Source organism: Anthonomus grandis, chromosome 2, assembly GCF_022605725.1.
Source record: "Anthonomus grandis grandis chromosome 2, icAntGran1.3, whole genome shotgun sequence".
NCBI lineage: Eukaryota > Metazoa > Arthropoda > Insecta > Coleoptera > Curculionidae > Anthonomus > Anthonomus grandis.
This window is the reverse complement of record NC_065547.1, coordinates 38,095,209-38,111,220: the sequence shown is the minus strand read 5'-3', so window position 1 is coordinate 38,111,220 and position 16,012 is coordinate 38,095,209. Positions and strand designations below refer to the sequence as shown.

General features: G+C 31.4%; 1 protein-coding gene across 1 annotated transcript; it reads left to right on the top strand.

Moving 5' to 3' along the window:
- Nucleotides 1-598: 598 nt before the first annotated feature.
- LOC126750490 (solute carrier family 35 member F6) lies at nt 599-16,001 on the top strand. Its single transcript, XM_050460127.1, has 6 exons — nt 599-795; nt 1,032-1,179; nt 8,417-8,570; nt 8,626-8,721; nt 12,587-13,092; nt 13,153-16,001. Exons 1-6 carry the CDS (start codon nt 719-721, stop codon nt 13,315-13,317), a joined length of 1,146 nt encoding a protein of 381 aa, XP_050316084.1. The 5' UTR covers nt 599-718; the 3' UTR covers nt 13,318-16,001.
- Nucleotides 16,002-16,012: the final 11 nt, after the last annotated feature.

The window sequence follows — 16,012 nt, the reverse complement described above, 5'->3', positions numbered from 1 at the left end:
AGGGTTTTTTGACATGGAATCAAACCCTGGGGCGTACATCTAACACCAATTTTAAACCTTTTATCCCCTGATGATGGACACCACTGTGTCCGAAACATGTCGGGAATTTTAAATTAACTGAATGTTTAATAAATAAGTGGAGGGAGACTACAAGATTTTCACTTTACCTTCATTTATAATATTGTTTCGTAACATACATATATTTTTATAATTTTATTGTTTTGAATCCAATGGTGGAATTTATTAAAAATGGTAAAAAACACATATTGCTGATTCCGACCCTGTCGAAAACTCCCACCTGTAACTCATTGGCGCTACAAATGACGTTTAATACATTGATTATCTGCCATTTGTCAAATTACTAAGCACAGTACCGGCTTAGAGTGGCGGGATAAATATTAAAATAATTTTTGTCTTATTCACATACATTTTGAGTACTCGTAATTTAAATTAGCGCGATGCTTGTTGCAAATAACCATTTTAAATTACGTAGTTTTTTTTTAATTAATTTAAATCGCTTAAAATAGAAATATTTACTTACCATATCTATGCAACCCGCAATACTCCATTTGTTTTTGTCATTTTAATTTATGTTGTCATCAATACAGATTTTTCTCAAGAAGTGGATTGTAATCAGTACAATAGGAGGATTATCATTATTATTTAATTAAATTATCGATCTGATTTTATTAAGAGTTAGTTAGTTTAATGAGTGACAATGGCCTGGACGAATTATCAAGTTTTTCTTGCCCTGCTTATGGTCTTTACTGGCAGTATTAATACCATAAGTACAAAGTAAGTAAAACCCTAAAGATTTAATTATTTTGCTGATCCCAGCAAAATTTCTTGTACAATTTTGTGGCTTTATTCAACTTATTTACTACTTTGTCCTTTATACCTCTAATAATTGTTATATTAGAATGTTTGTTAATTATCCACCCACCGAGGCTAACATTTTAAATATTAACATTTTATAACATTATATAAATTTTGTGTTATACCACCCCTTCAAAATGAAAGAGTTTTTCTAGATGGGCTGATAGGTTGAAATCAGAAGGACGAGATGGAGAGCTGAAAAATTTTGATCATCCCTTCTTTCAAGCAAGCACAATGTTCTTGGGCGAGTTTATGTGCCTCATAGTCTTTAAAGTTATGTACTTCATATATAGCAGAAGAAGGGTGAGTATGGGCAAATTATGAATTTTACAAATAATTAAATCTTATCACTTCATGTCATTTTGGTTTAGGAAATGATCTGTGTAACTGACATAAAAATTATATTTATCTGTGTTACTCAAATATTTGAAAATAGTTGTTTGTAAATCAGTATTACAGCAAATTATCTTTCCCACTTGTATATTTTTTTCAATACAAAGTCAAAGCAATTCCCAACTTATATTTTGAAGTACTATTCAAACTAAGATATGTTTATTTTATTGATAATGAACTTGTTTTTCTTTTGTTCTACTTCACTTTAATGATCATTGTTGGAAACAGCCATGAAATAGTTCAAAGATTCATTATTAACTTCATGTAATATGGCATATATTGAATGATGACTCAGGTTTGAGAATATATAAAAATGTACATATATAAATTATCTTTTGTTCTAGTGTTAATAAATTTTTATTAGCATTAGAGTTTATTTATTCAAAAGTAATTTATTAGGATTATACCTTAGATGACTTTTCTGCATAAAATATATATAATTTCAAAAACTACACTACTCTAATTAAAACATAATATGTAGGTACTATAAAGTGAGCAGTATGAATGTTAAATAGCATGTTGGTTAATTATAAAAAATCACATAATTGGATATTTTATATGGGATTCCTTTAAAAGTAAATTAATTCCTTCAACTCATAGATGAGAATAATTATTTTTATAAATTAATTTTTGTAAACATAAATATGAGATTAAAGTTCAATGGGCTCTCAATAAAACCTCTTAATTAAGTGTTACCTTTAACAGATGTATAATTGATAATCTGTCAATCACATCATATCTGATGAATAAATCTAATAAAATAAATTCGCAATATATGTAGCAACACCATATGAATCTCTTATTTACTCTCCTCTAGGTGCATTCCTTTTAAACTTGAGTCTAATTTTAACTAGAATATTTTGAGCTTTTTCATATATCAAATTTTTTATAAAGAATCTTTAGTACAAACTTCATAAAATTGCTTTAGACATTGCAAAGCAATGGATGGAATTGATGGAATACTGAAAGCAGTCTTTGAATATAAGTTATATGTGGGGTGTTCCGTTGATCATGTTACAAAATTCTAAGGCACATAGAAAATGTCAAAAGAAAAACAAAGGTTCATATAAACATGGGTCCGGAAAAGCTTCCTCAGGGAGCTAGAGCTCTTCGAAAATAACCTTTAAAAACTAGTTTTTTTTAATAACTCCGGAACTACTTTAGCTACCGCAACCAATTTTGGGAGGTAAATTATTGTTAGTACGTTTATTCTTTTGAACCTACTAAATAAAAAAAATATTTACCAGGGGCTTCAGAATCAGGGGGATATTTGGTAAATTTAGGCCCATTTCTTTAATACTTTAATTTCTGCCCATTTGGGCATTAGATTATGATGTTCCTATGCTTTTTACATAAAAAAGGTGCTCTTAGTAAAAGTCGGTAAATGGTAAATATCACCGTTTTTGTGAAAATTGACGAAAAGCAAGTTATGAGATACAAAAATCAATTACCTATTATTATTAATAAACGATTAAAAAAAAATCTGGCGTAAATAAAAAATAAATGTTTAAAAAAAGTTAAGGTAGCCACTTTATTAAATTGGTACTCAAATTAATTAATTGTCACTTTAATTACCTTGAGGCATAAAATGTTTAAATGATTTTAAGTGTAATAAAAAATCAACAAATTAACAATTTTAGAAACGTAAACAAATTTTATTAAAGATTGGTATTACAAAAATAAACTTAAAATATTAATTGCTCAAAATGCCGGCCGCCACGATCGATACATTTATTGTATCTACGCACCATATTAAGGTTGACGTGGTTAAAAATATCAGGCGTGGTTTGGATTCAGCAGCTGCGGAAATTCTGGCCACCAGGTCTTCTTCTGACTCGACTGGAGTTTCATATACGAGACTTTTCATATGCCCGCAAAGAAAAAAATCTAAGGGTGTCAAATCTGGTGAGCGCGCTGGCCAGGTGACAGGGCCTCCGCGGCCAATCCAGCGCCTTCCAAAATTTTCATATAAACTCGCGGACAATAAGTGAAAAATGAGCTGGCGCTCCATCATGTTGTAGCCATAAGTTCTGTCGTATATTTAGGGGAGATCATTTAATAGTTCTGGCAGTACATTTCTTAAAAAATTTAAATAAATATTTCCCGTTAAACGAGGAGGCAACATAATTGGACCAATTAAGCGTTCTCCAACAATGCCGGCCCACATATTGACCGAAAACTTATGTTGATAGCTCCTAAAATGAATACCATAAGGGTTTTCCTCACTCCACACATGATTATTCTTAGAATTAAAAATTAATTCTTTTGTAAATAAAGCCTCGTCAGTAAAAAGGACATATTTTGGAAAATGAGGTTCTTCTCTACACCGGTCAAGAAACCACTGGCAAAAATTCACGCGGGGCATAAAATCATTGGGTCCTAATGATTGCACCTTTTGCAGGTGGTAGGGCCGAAGAAGCTGTTCATTAACAACGTTCCATACCCTAACATGATTTACATGCATCGCATCAGCTACTGCTCGAGTACTTACTGATGAGTTATCTTCAAATCGCTGAAGCACTTCTTCCTCAAAATCCGGGATTCGGATGTTCCTTTGCGCGCCATTAGATATCTTGGCGTTTTATTTTAACGGAGCCAGTCTCCCTGAGCCGTTGATTGACCCTTTCAAAAAGTGTGTGAGCTGGGATTCGCCTTTCGGGAAACCGCTCTTCATATAGTCGAGAAGCAGCTCTACCATTACATCGAACTTCCCCATAAATTCATATCGGCATATTCAGCAAAAGTGTAATCTTCCATTACTTAACCGTAATAAAAAGGGAATTAATATCATGTAAAAAATACTGACAGTGACAAATTTAAAAAATACTGACAGTGGCAATGAATTAGCATTATTATTATTATTAAAATAATTAATTCAGGTGCTGTATTTTAGTTTGGTTTTAGTCAATTTCCACAAAAACGGTGATATTTACCGATTTTTACTAAGAGCACCTTTTTTATGTAAAAAGCATAGGAACATCATAATCTAATGCCCAAACGGGCAGAAATTAAAGTCTGATACTTAAGCCCCTGGTAAATATTTTTTTTATTTAGTAGGTTCAAAAGAATAAACGTACTAACAATAATTTACCTCCCAAAAAGGTCCTGGACCCTTTTTTAAGGTCTTAGATGGACTACTCATTGTTCTTCTTAAAAACTAAGTAAGTTATGTTAGAATATACATGTTGCTATGCTTCTAATATTTTTCAAAAATCAGTATTCTTTAAAAAAAAAACCTTCCAATGAGGGTCAGTTTTCTGACATATAAATTTAATTAAGAAAAAGCAAATTTTGTTACTATGTATTTCTTGAAGGAGATGGCCAAAATTATCCGACAGTCTACACGGCAGGCCAAACATATGTTTAGTATTCCTTTCCACCATTCGAATTATAGTCTATTCTCTCCTAGAAATCCTAGAATACTGCAATTTTGTAAGTTTATCTACAGGATAGGCATATTTTTAGAGTTTTATACCTCATTTTAGAATTTGCAGGGGGTTTGAAAAGAAAGTGTAAATCTTTTAGCTTTAAACAAAATTTTATTTTATTGTATGTTTGTATATATAGGTTGTTTTGTTTGTTGAGAATTGATCACAACTTTATTCTTTTAAATCGGCTACTTTGTAGATTCTTATTAGTTTTGCATTCTATATACTCTTTCATAAAAATCCTTTTTACTAGTATATACAGTAGCGGCCAAATGTAGAGAAACTTTTAATTTTTTAAAAAATTAATTAATAGGTTAAATAAAAAGTTTTAATTTCATCACTAAATCATTGGGTACCTTAAGTTACTTATAATGATATAAAAATAAACACATTCTTTAACACATGACGAAAATACCAAAATATTTTTCATTTTTTTGCGGCCATAAGTAGAGAAACTTTTTTTCCGATCATTCCTAAACAAACAGTTTTTGAATAAAGAGAATAATATTTTAGTCGTGTGTTAGTATTAGTCGAGTAAGATGCCACGAGGTATTCATTTGTCAGTTCAGTTAAAAGAACTAATTATAAAAAAATATCAAGATGGATTGAAACAAAATCAAATTGCAATTGATTTAAAGCTTAATAAAAATGTTATATCTAAACAAATCAAGATGTACAAAGAACGTGGAGGTTCTTTAATTAAACCTAAGACCGGAAGGCCGCGAAAGACTACTCCTTCAGATGATAAAGTAATAAGAAGATGTTCCCAAAAAAATCCTTTCTTTACTGCCGTGGATATTAAGAAAGGAAACCCTTCCATTTCACTATCCATCCGTTCCATAAGAAGACGCTTAGGCGAAGGAAACCTCCAAGCCAGACGACCGGCAAAGAAACCATTCATTTCCAAGAAAAATCGGCATGCTCGTTTAAAATTTGCTAGAGAACATTCCACTTGGACTTATAACCAATGGAAAAACATACTTTGGTCCGATGAAAGTAAATTTAATTTATTTGGGTCGGATGGAATAAAGTATGTAAGGCGTCCCCCACATCAAAGATTCAATCCTAAATACACTAGGCCAACCATAAAACATGGTGGAGGTAATGTCATGGTATGGGGTTCTTTTTCTGGGCATGGACTAGGTCCGCTAATAAAAGTTGAGGGTATTATGGACAGATATCAATATTTACAGATCCTCAAGAATCATATGATACCTTACGCCGAAGAAAACCTTCCACTAATTTGGAAATTTCAACAGGATAATGATCCTAAACATACAGCTAAAATTGTTAAAGATTTTTTTGCGGAGGAACAGCTCAACGTTTTAGCCTGGCCTCCACAAAGCCCCGACTTAAATCCCATTGAAAACCTATGGGAACAATTGGAGTTAGATGTTAGGCGTAAATATCCCGAAAAATTTAAAAACAAAGAAGAACTGTTTTGCGCATTATCGCAGGCCTGGCAGGAAATACCAGAAGAAAAAATTGTAAAATTGTTGGAGTCGATGCCCAGAAGATGTGCAGAAGTTATTAAAAACAAAGGTTTTGCTACCAAATATTAGGTTTATTTTAAGTATTTGTAATATTTTGCTTAAGTTTCTCTACTTTTGACCGCTTAAAAAATAAAAAAAAAATTTTTTGTGGGTTTATAAATAATTTTCTTATACACTAGTTATTTATTTTTTATGTTGTATTTGTGTTCCACCTAAAACAATAAAATATATTTTTAAAAAGTAATCTATCAATATTTTTTTTAAAATAATCAAAAGTTTCTCTACTTTTGGCCGCTACTGTAGATAGGTATACTATATATACATTTTTACTCCTTTTTAACATATTATTTTTTTAATTTCTTTGGTTAAAATTAATCTTTGATTTAACTTTGGGTGTTGCTAAAGTCAAGTAGCTTTAATAACTTATAATAATGCTGACTTAGAAATAATCAATCAATCAATCAATCAATATATGCATTATTGTCATAAAAGTAAATTTGTTGACAAAGCTGTAAAAAAGAAAAACATATACACAAACATGTAAAAAGGTTATTTAGCATTATATGGTCGATCATCCTAAAAGCATTCTGAAGCATTCCATGAATATGGTTTACCTATACCGGTGCCCGGCCCATTCTTCAGAAATACTCCTCCAAGACTCTGAACCAAAACATACAAAGCTAATGTAATGTCAAGAGTATCAATATGTATAACACAAACAGATATTATTCACTCCCGAAATATACAATTTTATTAAATGTAAAACTGTAAAAAAAAAATAAAAACATGAATCACAGAAATAAATTAGGCAAAATGATATGGTGTAAAAAATATAAAGAATATACCTAAAGTCCTGCAAGAAAAAGGTAAAAATGACTAAAATCTATCCGACAAAAATTCAGTTATTTCATAATAGCCCTTTGCAACTAAGAGTTTTTTAACACATTTTCTAAAAAGTTTCCAGCTACCTATACCTTTCAAATCTGCAGGAAGATGATTAAAGAGTTTTTTTACCATCAAATATAAAAGTTCTTTTGATCGGTGAACTTGTAGGCATAGGCAAGAGCACATCATTAGCTCGTCGACTGCTATATTCATGCCTATTAGTTGTGTTCACATTTCTAAATTTCTTATGAATGAGGCAAACAGATTCCAATATAAATAAGGCAGGAAGGGTTAGGGGAAGGTTTTATGAGTGATAAATAGCTGTTTGCAAGACTCTCTCATACTCACATTGCACAGACGTCGGATCGCTCTCTTTTGCAAAGCAAAAACACTATTAAATAAGTAATGTGTGCATGCACCCCAGAAACACAAACCATACCTTAAATGGGACTCAATTAAAGAAAAATAAACATTTCTCGCCATGTCAAAATCAACCTCTCCTGCGACCACTTTAAGAGCATAACAATTTGCTGATATTTTTCTACACAATTGCGTGATATGGCCCTCAAATGTTAGTTTATTATCAATAAATAAATAAATAAAGAGGGATTCATAGGGGACAAACTTGCGTTAAGGCATGAATCGAAATATAATTATTAATAAATTTTGTTGAGGCTCATATGCTCATTAAAAAACATTTGGATAACTGGAGTCCTACATGCAAAGCAATTGAAAGCTCTGCTTTAGCTCTTCAGAAATACAGTTGATAAAATCCAACTAGAGAGAGTACCAAGCAAGAAGATTTTTGGTAAAAAATAGCAAAGTAGTTCTATTATAAATGGAATATGATGAACATCATATTCGTAAATATTATGTCGAAATATATAATTTGTGCAATAAATTATGTAGTAAATAATCAATCAAACACAATCTGTATATGCACAAATATATAAAAATATATTTACTGTCAAGTGCCAATTATGGACAGACAGGAAACTGAAAGGCTAAAAAGACAACATAATAATATATAGGCTGTACGATTTACACTAACAAAGTTAATGTCCATCCCAAACCAACAATCTATAAACCCAAAAATGGAATAAAGTAGTTATTTTATACTTAATTTTATGTCATATACATAAAATTAAGTATAAAATAATTAATTTCAGTACTTACAACTGAAAAAATCCTGTTACTATATTGTATTTCTTTTATGTTTTACATTATGATTGGATTTGCGGTTGAAATGAAAATAAAATAAAACTAATACTAATAAGTATGGTCAGGCCAATAAAACTCTGGTATAGCAGTTTCAAATTACTAATTCTTATTGGGTTTCAGGACGGATCAGAAGAGGTCTCCGAACTAACCAAAGGAAACCAAAACTTTAACCCCTTAATCCTGTTCATACCAGCCATGTGCGATATGACTGCCACCTCTATAATGTATATCGGCCTAAATTTGACTTACGCTTCCAGTTTCCAAATGTTCAGAGGTAAAATGTTTGCATACTAAACTCGACGCCGTTGCTTCAAAACATGTTTTTTCAGGATCCGTAATTGTATTTGTGGGAATTTTGAGTGTAGCATTCCTGCATCGCACCCTAGGAAAAAGGGAATGGTTCGGAATCCTCTCTGTGATATTAGGTAACTTCTTATCCAGGGTTTTACAATTTAAAACTTTTCGCCCTGGATTTATCGGGTATTTTGAAAAACAAATTAACCTCTACACGGTAATTACTCTTCAAAATTTGATGGATAGTAAATTTGTAAATATAAATTTGTATTGTGTAGTAAATGTGTAAATTTTGAGTGATATCTCTTTTTAGAAATCTTTTCATCCTGCTTCTAATGCAAGTATAAACTTGCTATCTTCAGATTCCTTAATATCACAGCTTATCAAAATATTCAAAAAGGTGTTTTTTTTATACGAAAATTTGGTTCAAATGCAATCCTTAATACTTTTTTCAGTATTGGATCGATTTTGATAATTTTTTGCCGAGTTTTAGGCCGTTTTATTGTTACAATAATTTCATATCTAAGCTACAAACTAATTTGTTGTTATACAAGGGTTAATAAAAAGTTAAATTTTACTCTAAACTTTAAAACACCCTGTGGAAAAAATTCACAACCGAATAATGATTCTTTTTCCTGCATCTTCAAGCCCTATCTTTTCTTAATAACTTGCTTTTTGATTCATTCCGATATTTATATTCTTAAGAAAAAAGCACTGGCTTAAAGGAAATATTGCATAATGCGTAATGCTTTAGTAGCAAGAACGTTTAAAAACGATGACATATTAACGTCGCTAGATACATTAAGGAGTGCTTAGAAGAACTTGTGGTGCCTTTTAAGCCATTTATAGGAAAACATTTTATCTTGATGCATGATAATGCTCGACCGTACACAAATAACAAGGCAAAATTTAATCGACGTTGAACTTCATGTATTGGACTGGCCCCCAACAAGTCCACACCTCAACCGTATTGAGCACTTATATGCTGGAAATAAGAGGCAGAACTACCGCGAGTTTTAAACCTTGGCTACGTTAGAACTGATAAACGAGTGGTAACAAATACCCCAAGAATTTCTTCTTTAATTGAATCGGTTGGGAATTTTTTCCACAGCGTGTTTAAAAGCTTAGAGTAAAATTCGACTTTTTATTAACCCCTGTATAATAACGAATCCGTTCAATGTTTGTAGTTTCGATTTGAAAAAATGATGACAATAAATCGGCCTAAAATTCGGAAAAAAATTATCAAAAGCGATGCAATACTGAAAAAGTTATTAAAAATTGAATTTGAACCAAATTTTCGTTGTCCGGTTAATTTTGCGGGCCAGTGTATTTTTAAAAATTTTGCCAACCGATCTTGTTATAGAATCTGCAAGTAATTGAAGCTTAACGATCGTATAAATTCCCATATAAATTTTTGAAGGGTATTTGTCATCCCAGCGTAGAAGTTATTGTTATAGGTCAATAACAAGAATTCTAAAATTAAAAATCGGCGAGTACGTGCGGTTTTTAATAATTGTTTTTTACGCCCGACAAATTTGTGGCGGAAAGTTCGCTGTTTAGAACCATAATACAGATTAAAATATAACCAGATGCGAAACTAAAGCGAAATCGCCGATTTTAAAACATCTTTAGGTCACGCTTCTCGACAAGACGCCGACGTTTTGTCACGTAGAGCTGGGAACTTTAGTTCACTTAGTTGATTACAATCTTTCCATCTCGCTCACTAAAGTGAATAGTACGAAAGATTAGTTCCTTTAGTTCACTGATTCATGTATACTACTTGGAAATGAACGAAACATTGATGATTTAGGAACATTATTTAGAAAAGTTAAATTAATTGTTTCGGTACTTTATGGATCTGAGAGGGGTTGATTCTTCCTCCTCGCGACATACGTAACTCACCGGGGTTTTTCGGCAATCTCCCTCCCCGTCTGTTGGCTACGTGGCTTATGGACAGCCCCTATATTTTGCGTAATTGCTTTTCGTTTCGCACGGTAATAGAAAAAACACATTTAGGCGCACATTGAACATATTTAATTACAAAATAGGAATGTTCATACTCATTGAAAATAAGAACGCAAAGATCGACAATTAAAAAAAAAATTGCTTTATATTTAAAAACTGTAGGAAAATAATTGCACTTTGACAAAATTTGATATTTTTCATCCTTTTTTATAATATGGCTAAAGTTCCACTATTTTCAATAACTCTATTATTCATTTTACCTACAGTGGCGGCCAGCTAATTAAAAACGACACAAAATTTAATTTTTTTGGAAAACCATTTTATGCAGTTTTACGAATGATATTTATTTATAAGGGTTAGACATATTAAACACATTCTACCATAAATCAATAGTAATCTATTCAAAAATCTAGGGAAAAAAAATGTTTACAAAATTAATGGACAACAAATTAAAAACGAATTCAATATTTTAATTTTACACCAAAAAAAATCAGTATTTGGTAGGATATCCTTTTGCTTCTTTTATTGCTAGACATCTTCTTTGCATAGATTCTATTAAAGTTTGACAGCGAGTAATTGGGATGGAATACCAAGCTTCTTGAACACCTTTCACTAGTTCGTCCATGTTTTTAAATTGCTTTGGCTGAATTACTCTTTTAAGATCATTCCACAGATTCTCTATCGGGTTGAGGTCTGGACTACACGAGGGCCATTCAATTACATCAACGACGTTTTGTTCAAACCACCTTTTTACTGAACGTGCTGTATGCTTGGGGTCATTATCCTGTTGAAATTTCCAGGTAATAGGTAATATTTCTTCTGCATATGGAAGCATCACATTTTCTAATATAGATTTGTATTTCTCCTGATCCATAATTCCATCTATTTTATAAATTGGTCCAACTCCATACCATGACATGCAGCCCCACATCATGATTGAACCACCTCCATGTTTAACAGTTAATGTTGTGAATCTTGGATTTAATTCCTCACCAGGTAGTCTTCGTACGTAAGTACCACCATCCGATCCGATGCGATTAAGTTTTGTTTCATCCGACCAAAGTATATTTTTCCATTGGGTAAGGGTCCAACTCAAATGATCGCGTGCGAACTGCAATCGGAGTTTACGATTCTTCTTTGAGACAAGTGGCTTCTTTTGGGAAACTCTTCCAAATAGTTGAAACTCATTAAGTCGGCGGCGAATTTTTCTTACTGATGGCTTCGGATCGTTTTGTGCATACATTTCACGTCTGATATCTACTGCTGTTAAATGGGGCGACTTTTTTGCTAAACGTACCATAATTTTATCCTCTCTTGCGGTTGTTATTCTAGGCCTTTTCTTCCTAGGTACATTTCTAACCGTGCCGTGAGTTTTATAATGTTTAATAGCATTATGAACCATAAATTTGGAACATTTTAGCATTGCTGCAACTTTACTGTATGAATGCCCTTTTTGAATCAAATTTAAAATTACTTGTCTTTTTTCAGGGTCACAACTCTTTTTTTTACCCATAACGTTTGTTTTATATTGACCTTGTATTACTTAAGTGAGACACCAACTAAATGATAAATAAATGCTACACATTCATATTCGACAAAAATTGATAAAAAAAAACAAAAGATGAATCGTTTTTATTTAGCTGTCCAAGGTATTTCTAAATTGTTAAAATATCAGATTCCAAACATGTTTCAAATCCAAATATTTATGCATGTGCAAGCTTAACATGAAGTGATAAAAAAATTTATGTGCAAATAGAAAATATACCGTATGATTTTAGCATAAAATATTAAAAATTGTATCGTTTTTAATTTGCTGGCCGCCACTGTACATACATATACAAATATTTTTAAAATTGGTGCTCAGAATCTTTCTCATAAGACAACTTGAATCGCTAAAGGCATTGGTGCAAACAGTGCAAAGTCAATAAACCAAGGCCGAAGAAACTTGAATGGTCAAATGGCCGCTCTTTCGCATCTGGTTATATTTACTCTGTGGCCATAACGTAGAACATGCTAACCATATTGTTACAGGTTTAGGCGTAGTGGGCTTAGCTGACTTCATGAGCAAAGACACAAGCGGTGAAAACCACAACAAAAACGACATTATCACCGGCGATATGTTGATAGTGATCGCTCAAATTATCCAAGCCGTACAGATGGTGGTGGAAGAAAAATTCGTGCAAGGCCACAACATCCCGTCATTACAAGCTGTAGGATGGGAGGGGTTGTTCGGGTTTGTTACTTTAGGGCTCCTACAGATTCCTTTCTATTTTATATTCGCTGTTAAACCTTTGGTTCCTAATAATGGGGATCGCTTGGAAGATGCTATAGATGCATTTATCCAAATTGGTAACAATTGGAGGCTGTTGATGGCTATTTTGGGCACGATTATTTCGATCGCTTTCTTCAACTTTGCCGGTATCAGTGTGACTAAAGAAATGTCTGCTACGACCAGAATGGTTCTGGATAGTGTGAGAACCATTATCATATGGATGTTCAGTTTGGCTTTCTTTGGGCAAGTGTTCCACTGGTTACAGGTAAGTTTATTTTATTGACATTAGTTTAAATATGTTTATAATATAAACAATCTGTTGCAGCTCTTGGGTTTCGTGTTCCTGATAGCAGGAATGTGCCTGTATAACGGTATAACTTTCGCTTCTACATTTTTATATGTAAGGTCGGTTGTGTACAGGAGAAGTGGACGCAGACAGCATGTGGAAGAAAGTATCGTAAACACTAATGCCAGTGATGTAGAACCTTAATTGGGATTCTTTTAGTGAAATTTTTTAAGACTGGGAAGGTATATTTGAGATTAGTTGAACATTGTGATACAGGGTGATTTTGTAATACTGCCAATAAGTGCAAATTTTTTAATTTATCTGTTTTATATTCGTGTAAAACAATCAATCTAAAGTAATTTAGTGTCAAAAAAATAGAGCTTAAATAAGTAAACTCACAATCTTAAGATACTTTCATAAAATACAGATTTTACCGAAACTCAATAAAACCAATTGCTAAGAGAAATCAAGACAAATGCTAAGAGAAATCAACGTAATAAAAATCATGCCAAATTAAAATTCTGTTGGTTATAAACTTATTGCAAACTTCAAAAATCTTAATTAAACTTATTAAAAAACCTCAGACTAAAAAAATTCTTATTAATATAAATCATCAACTACTTTGTTAAGAAAAAATTAAGCATTAGCAGAGTGAGCTAAAATACTCCAATATTTTCTAGTCTCCAATATGTTACAAAAATATATGACATGCAGCTCTTTTTTCTAAAACAAACAGAAGCTGGAATAGTATAATACAGCATAATCCCAAAAACATATTTAAATAAATCATTAAAATCATATTTCTAATATGATAAGAGCAAACTTTGATGATGAGAGTCTCAAACTTCGGTTTGTTACATCCAATTACTTGCTTTCATTTAAATCTTTATTCAGAATATCTTCAGTGCTATATTTGAACTGTTTCACTGGGTTAGGGCAATGGAATCGTTGTGAAACTTCCTGTATCCTTTACACAAATGCGAAATAGCAGGATCCCAATGCAGATCCCTGAACTAACTTTTAAACAATGTGCTGTCCTGACACTACCGAGTTTGTTTAAATCACTGAAAGCAAATTTACATTAATAAATTGCCAAATTTTATAACCAAATATTCATGTAGTATATAAGCCTATATAGTATATAAGCATGTCATATATAAGCTTTTTTTATATATATCTATGTTTTTTAGAAAAAAAATACTTCTAAAACAAAAGCATTTCTCTATAATATTTGGAAAAAATTAAAATGTAAATATTTTAATTTAAAACCTGTTTTATTACGCTCAAAGTAACCAAACATATCAAGACAATATTACTATAATTGCACTAGAAACATATGCGGTCGTATAATCACTATTGAAAATAATTTTAACTTTATGTAATTTATAATTGGAATATTCATTTTTGAATCCGTGTTAGAATGATCAGGTACCAGTAAAGTCGTCGATTAACTTGTGTTGGCTAAATCCCATTTTCTTTCACATACCCAACCTAAATTTCTAGCTTCTTTATCTTGATTCAAACGAGTATTAATGTTTACACCATCAAAAACATTTTTCTGGATCCTCGATAAGTTCCATCAAACAATTTGTTTTGATTCTGTACCTAGAAATTTGCTAAGTATGCATTTTATATAGATGGAGTGTTTCATTTATCACATTATAATTAAATAAAATAGTAATTACTGGTAGATTTGCCAAATAATTACTACTTATTAAAGTTCCTGTTTTTTTTTAAATTTTAATTCCTCGGATGGGTGTTCCGTTACATATATTTCTAGTTTTCTCAAAATTTCCACAGATAATGCAAATGTCTGTTGGCATACTGCAGTCGAACCCATTTTTCTAACCTTATCCATTCGGAAAATATCCGTAGCAATGTTGTCCTTAGAACCTTGAAATATCTGTATCATCGCCATACTTTTTCAAGATTTCAATGAATGATACCATATAACATTTCTCTAACAACCATTTCCATGTTAAAATACAAAGTTATTGTATCAATTCCCTTCTTTTTAGCGGAATATTTAAATACCCTTTTTCCATTGAGAAATTGATACCGAAAATTTAAAGAGGCTTAGTCATTCTTTGTATAATGCACTTCATTTCGTTACTACAGGTTTTATATATCACTGTTTCCCTCTTTATTCACACATTTAGAGACTTGTTCGGAATTATTTAAATCACCAATTGAATTGGAAATTTCTGAATTTGATATTTTGTAGAAACCTCAGACAATTCTATGCAGCATACACATTTTACAAATGGTTATATGAAAAATAAATTAAATGAATCCCTATAAATAGAATCAATGAATTTGATTTAAATTTCGGCCTTCTAATTAAAAACCTTGAAATGTTTAAAAATACAAAAGAATCACAATCGAAATTCACATCAAGATAGTAATTTTTAAGTAGGTACCCAAAATTTAATCGCTTTTTTTCATGAAAACCAAATTGCAATGCGTCGAGCGTTTTCGTAAGAGAAATGGATATAGTTAATTGCTAAGTTTTAAAACGATTTTCAACATCATCTTTTTGGCCGTATTAAATTAAATCACTCTGTATAACTATTTCAAATTCCTTTTTTTAACGAAAATTTTATACAAACAAAAATTATATGGGGGGTCTTTATTAACTAGAGCATTCGAATCTCAAATATTGCTCGGTTTATGCCCTCATATGTAATTTTCCCACTTATTTACTTTAAAATTCGTTAAATTTTCATTTTATAGCAGTTTCTTTGTTAAGTACATTTTTAAATAGCTCAATTAGATTTATTTAACGGATTATTCATTTAAAAAATATTATTTTTATATAAAGTGTATAAAAATGTTATATTATTATTAAGTTAATAAGTTAATTAAACATTAAGTCTTACCTCATACAATGTTTTGTGTT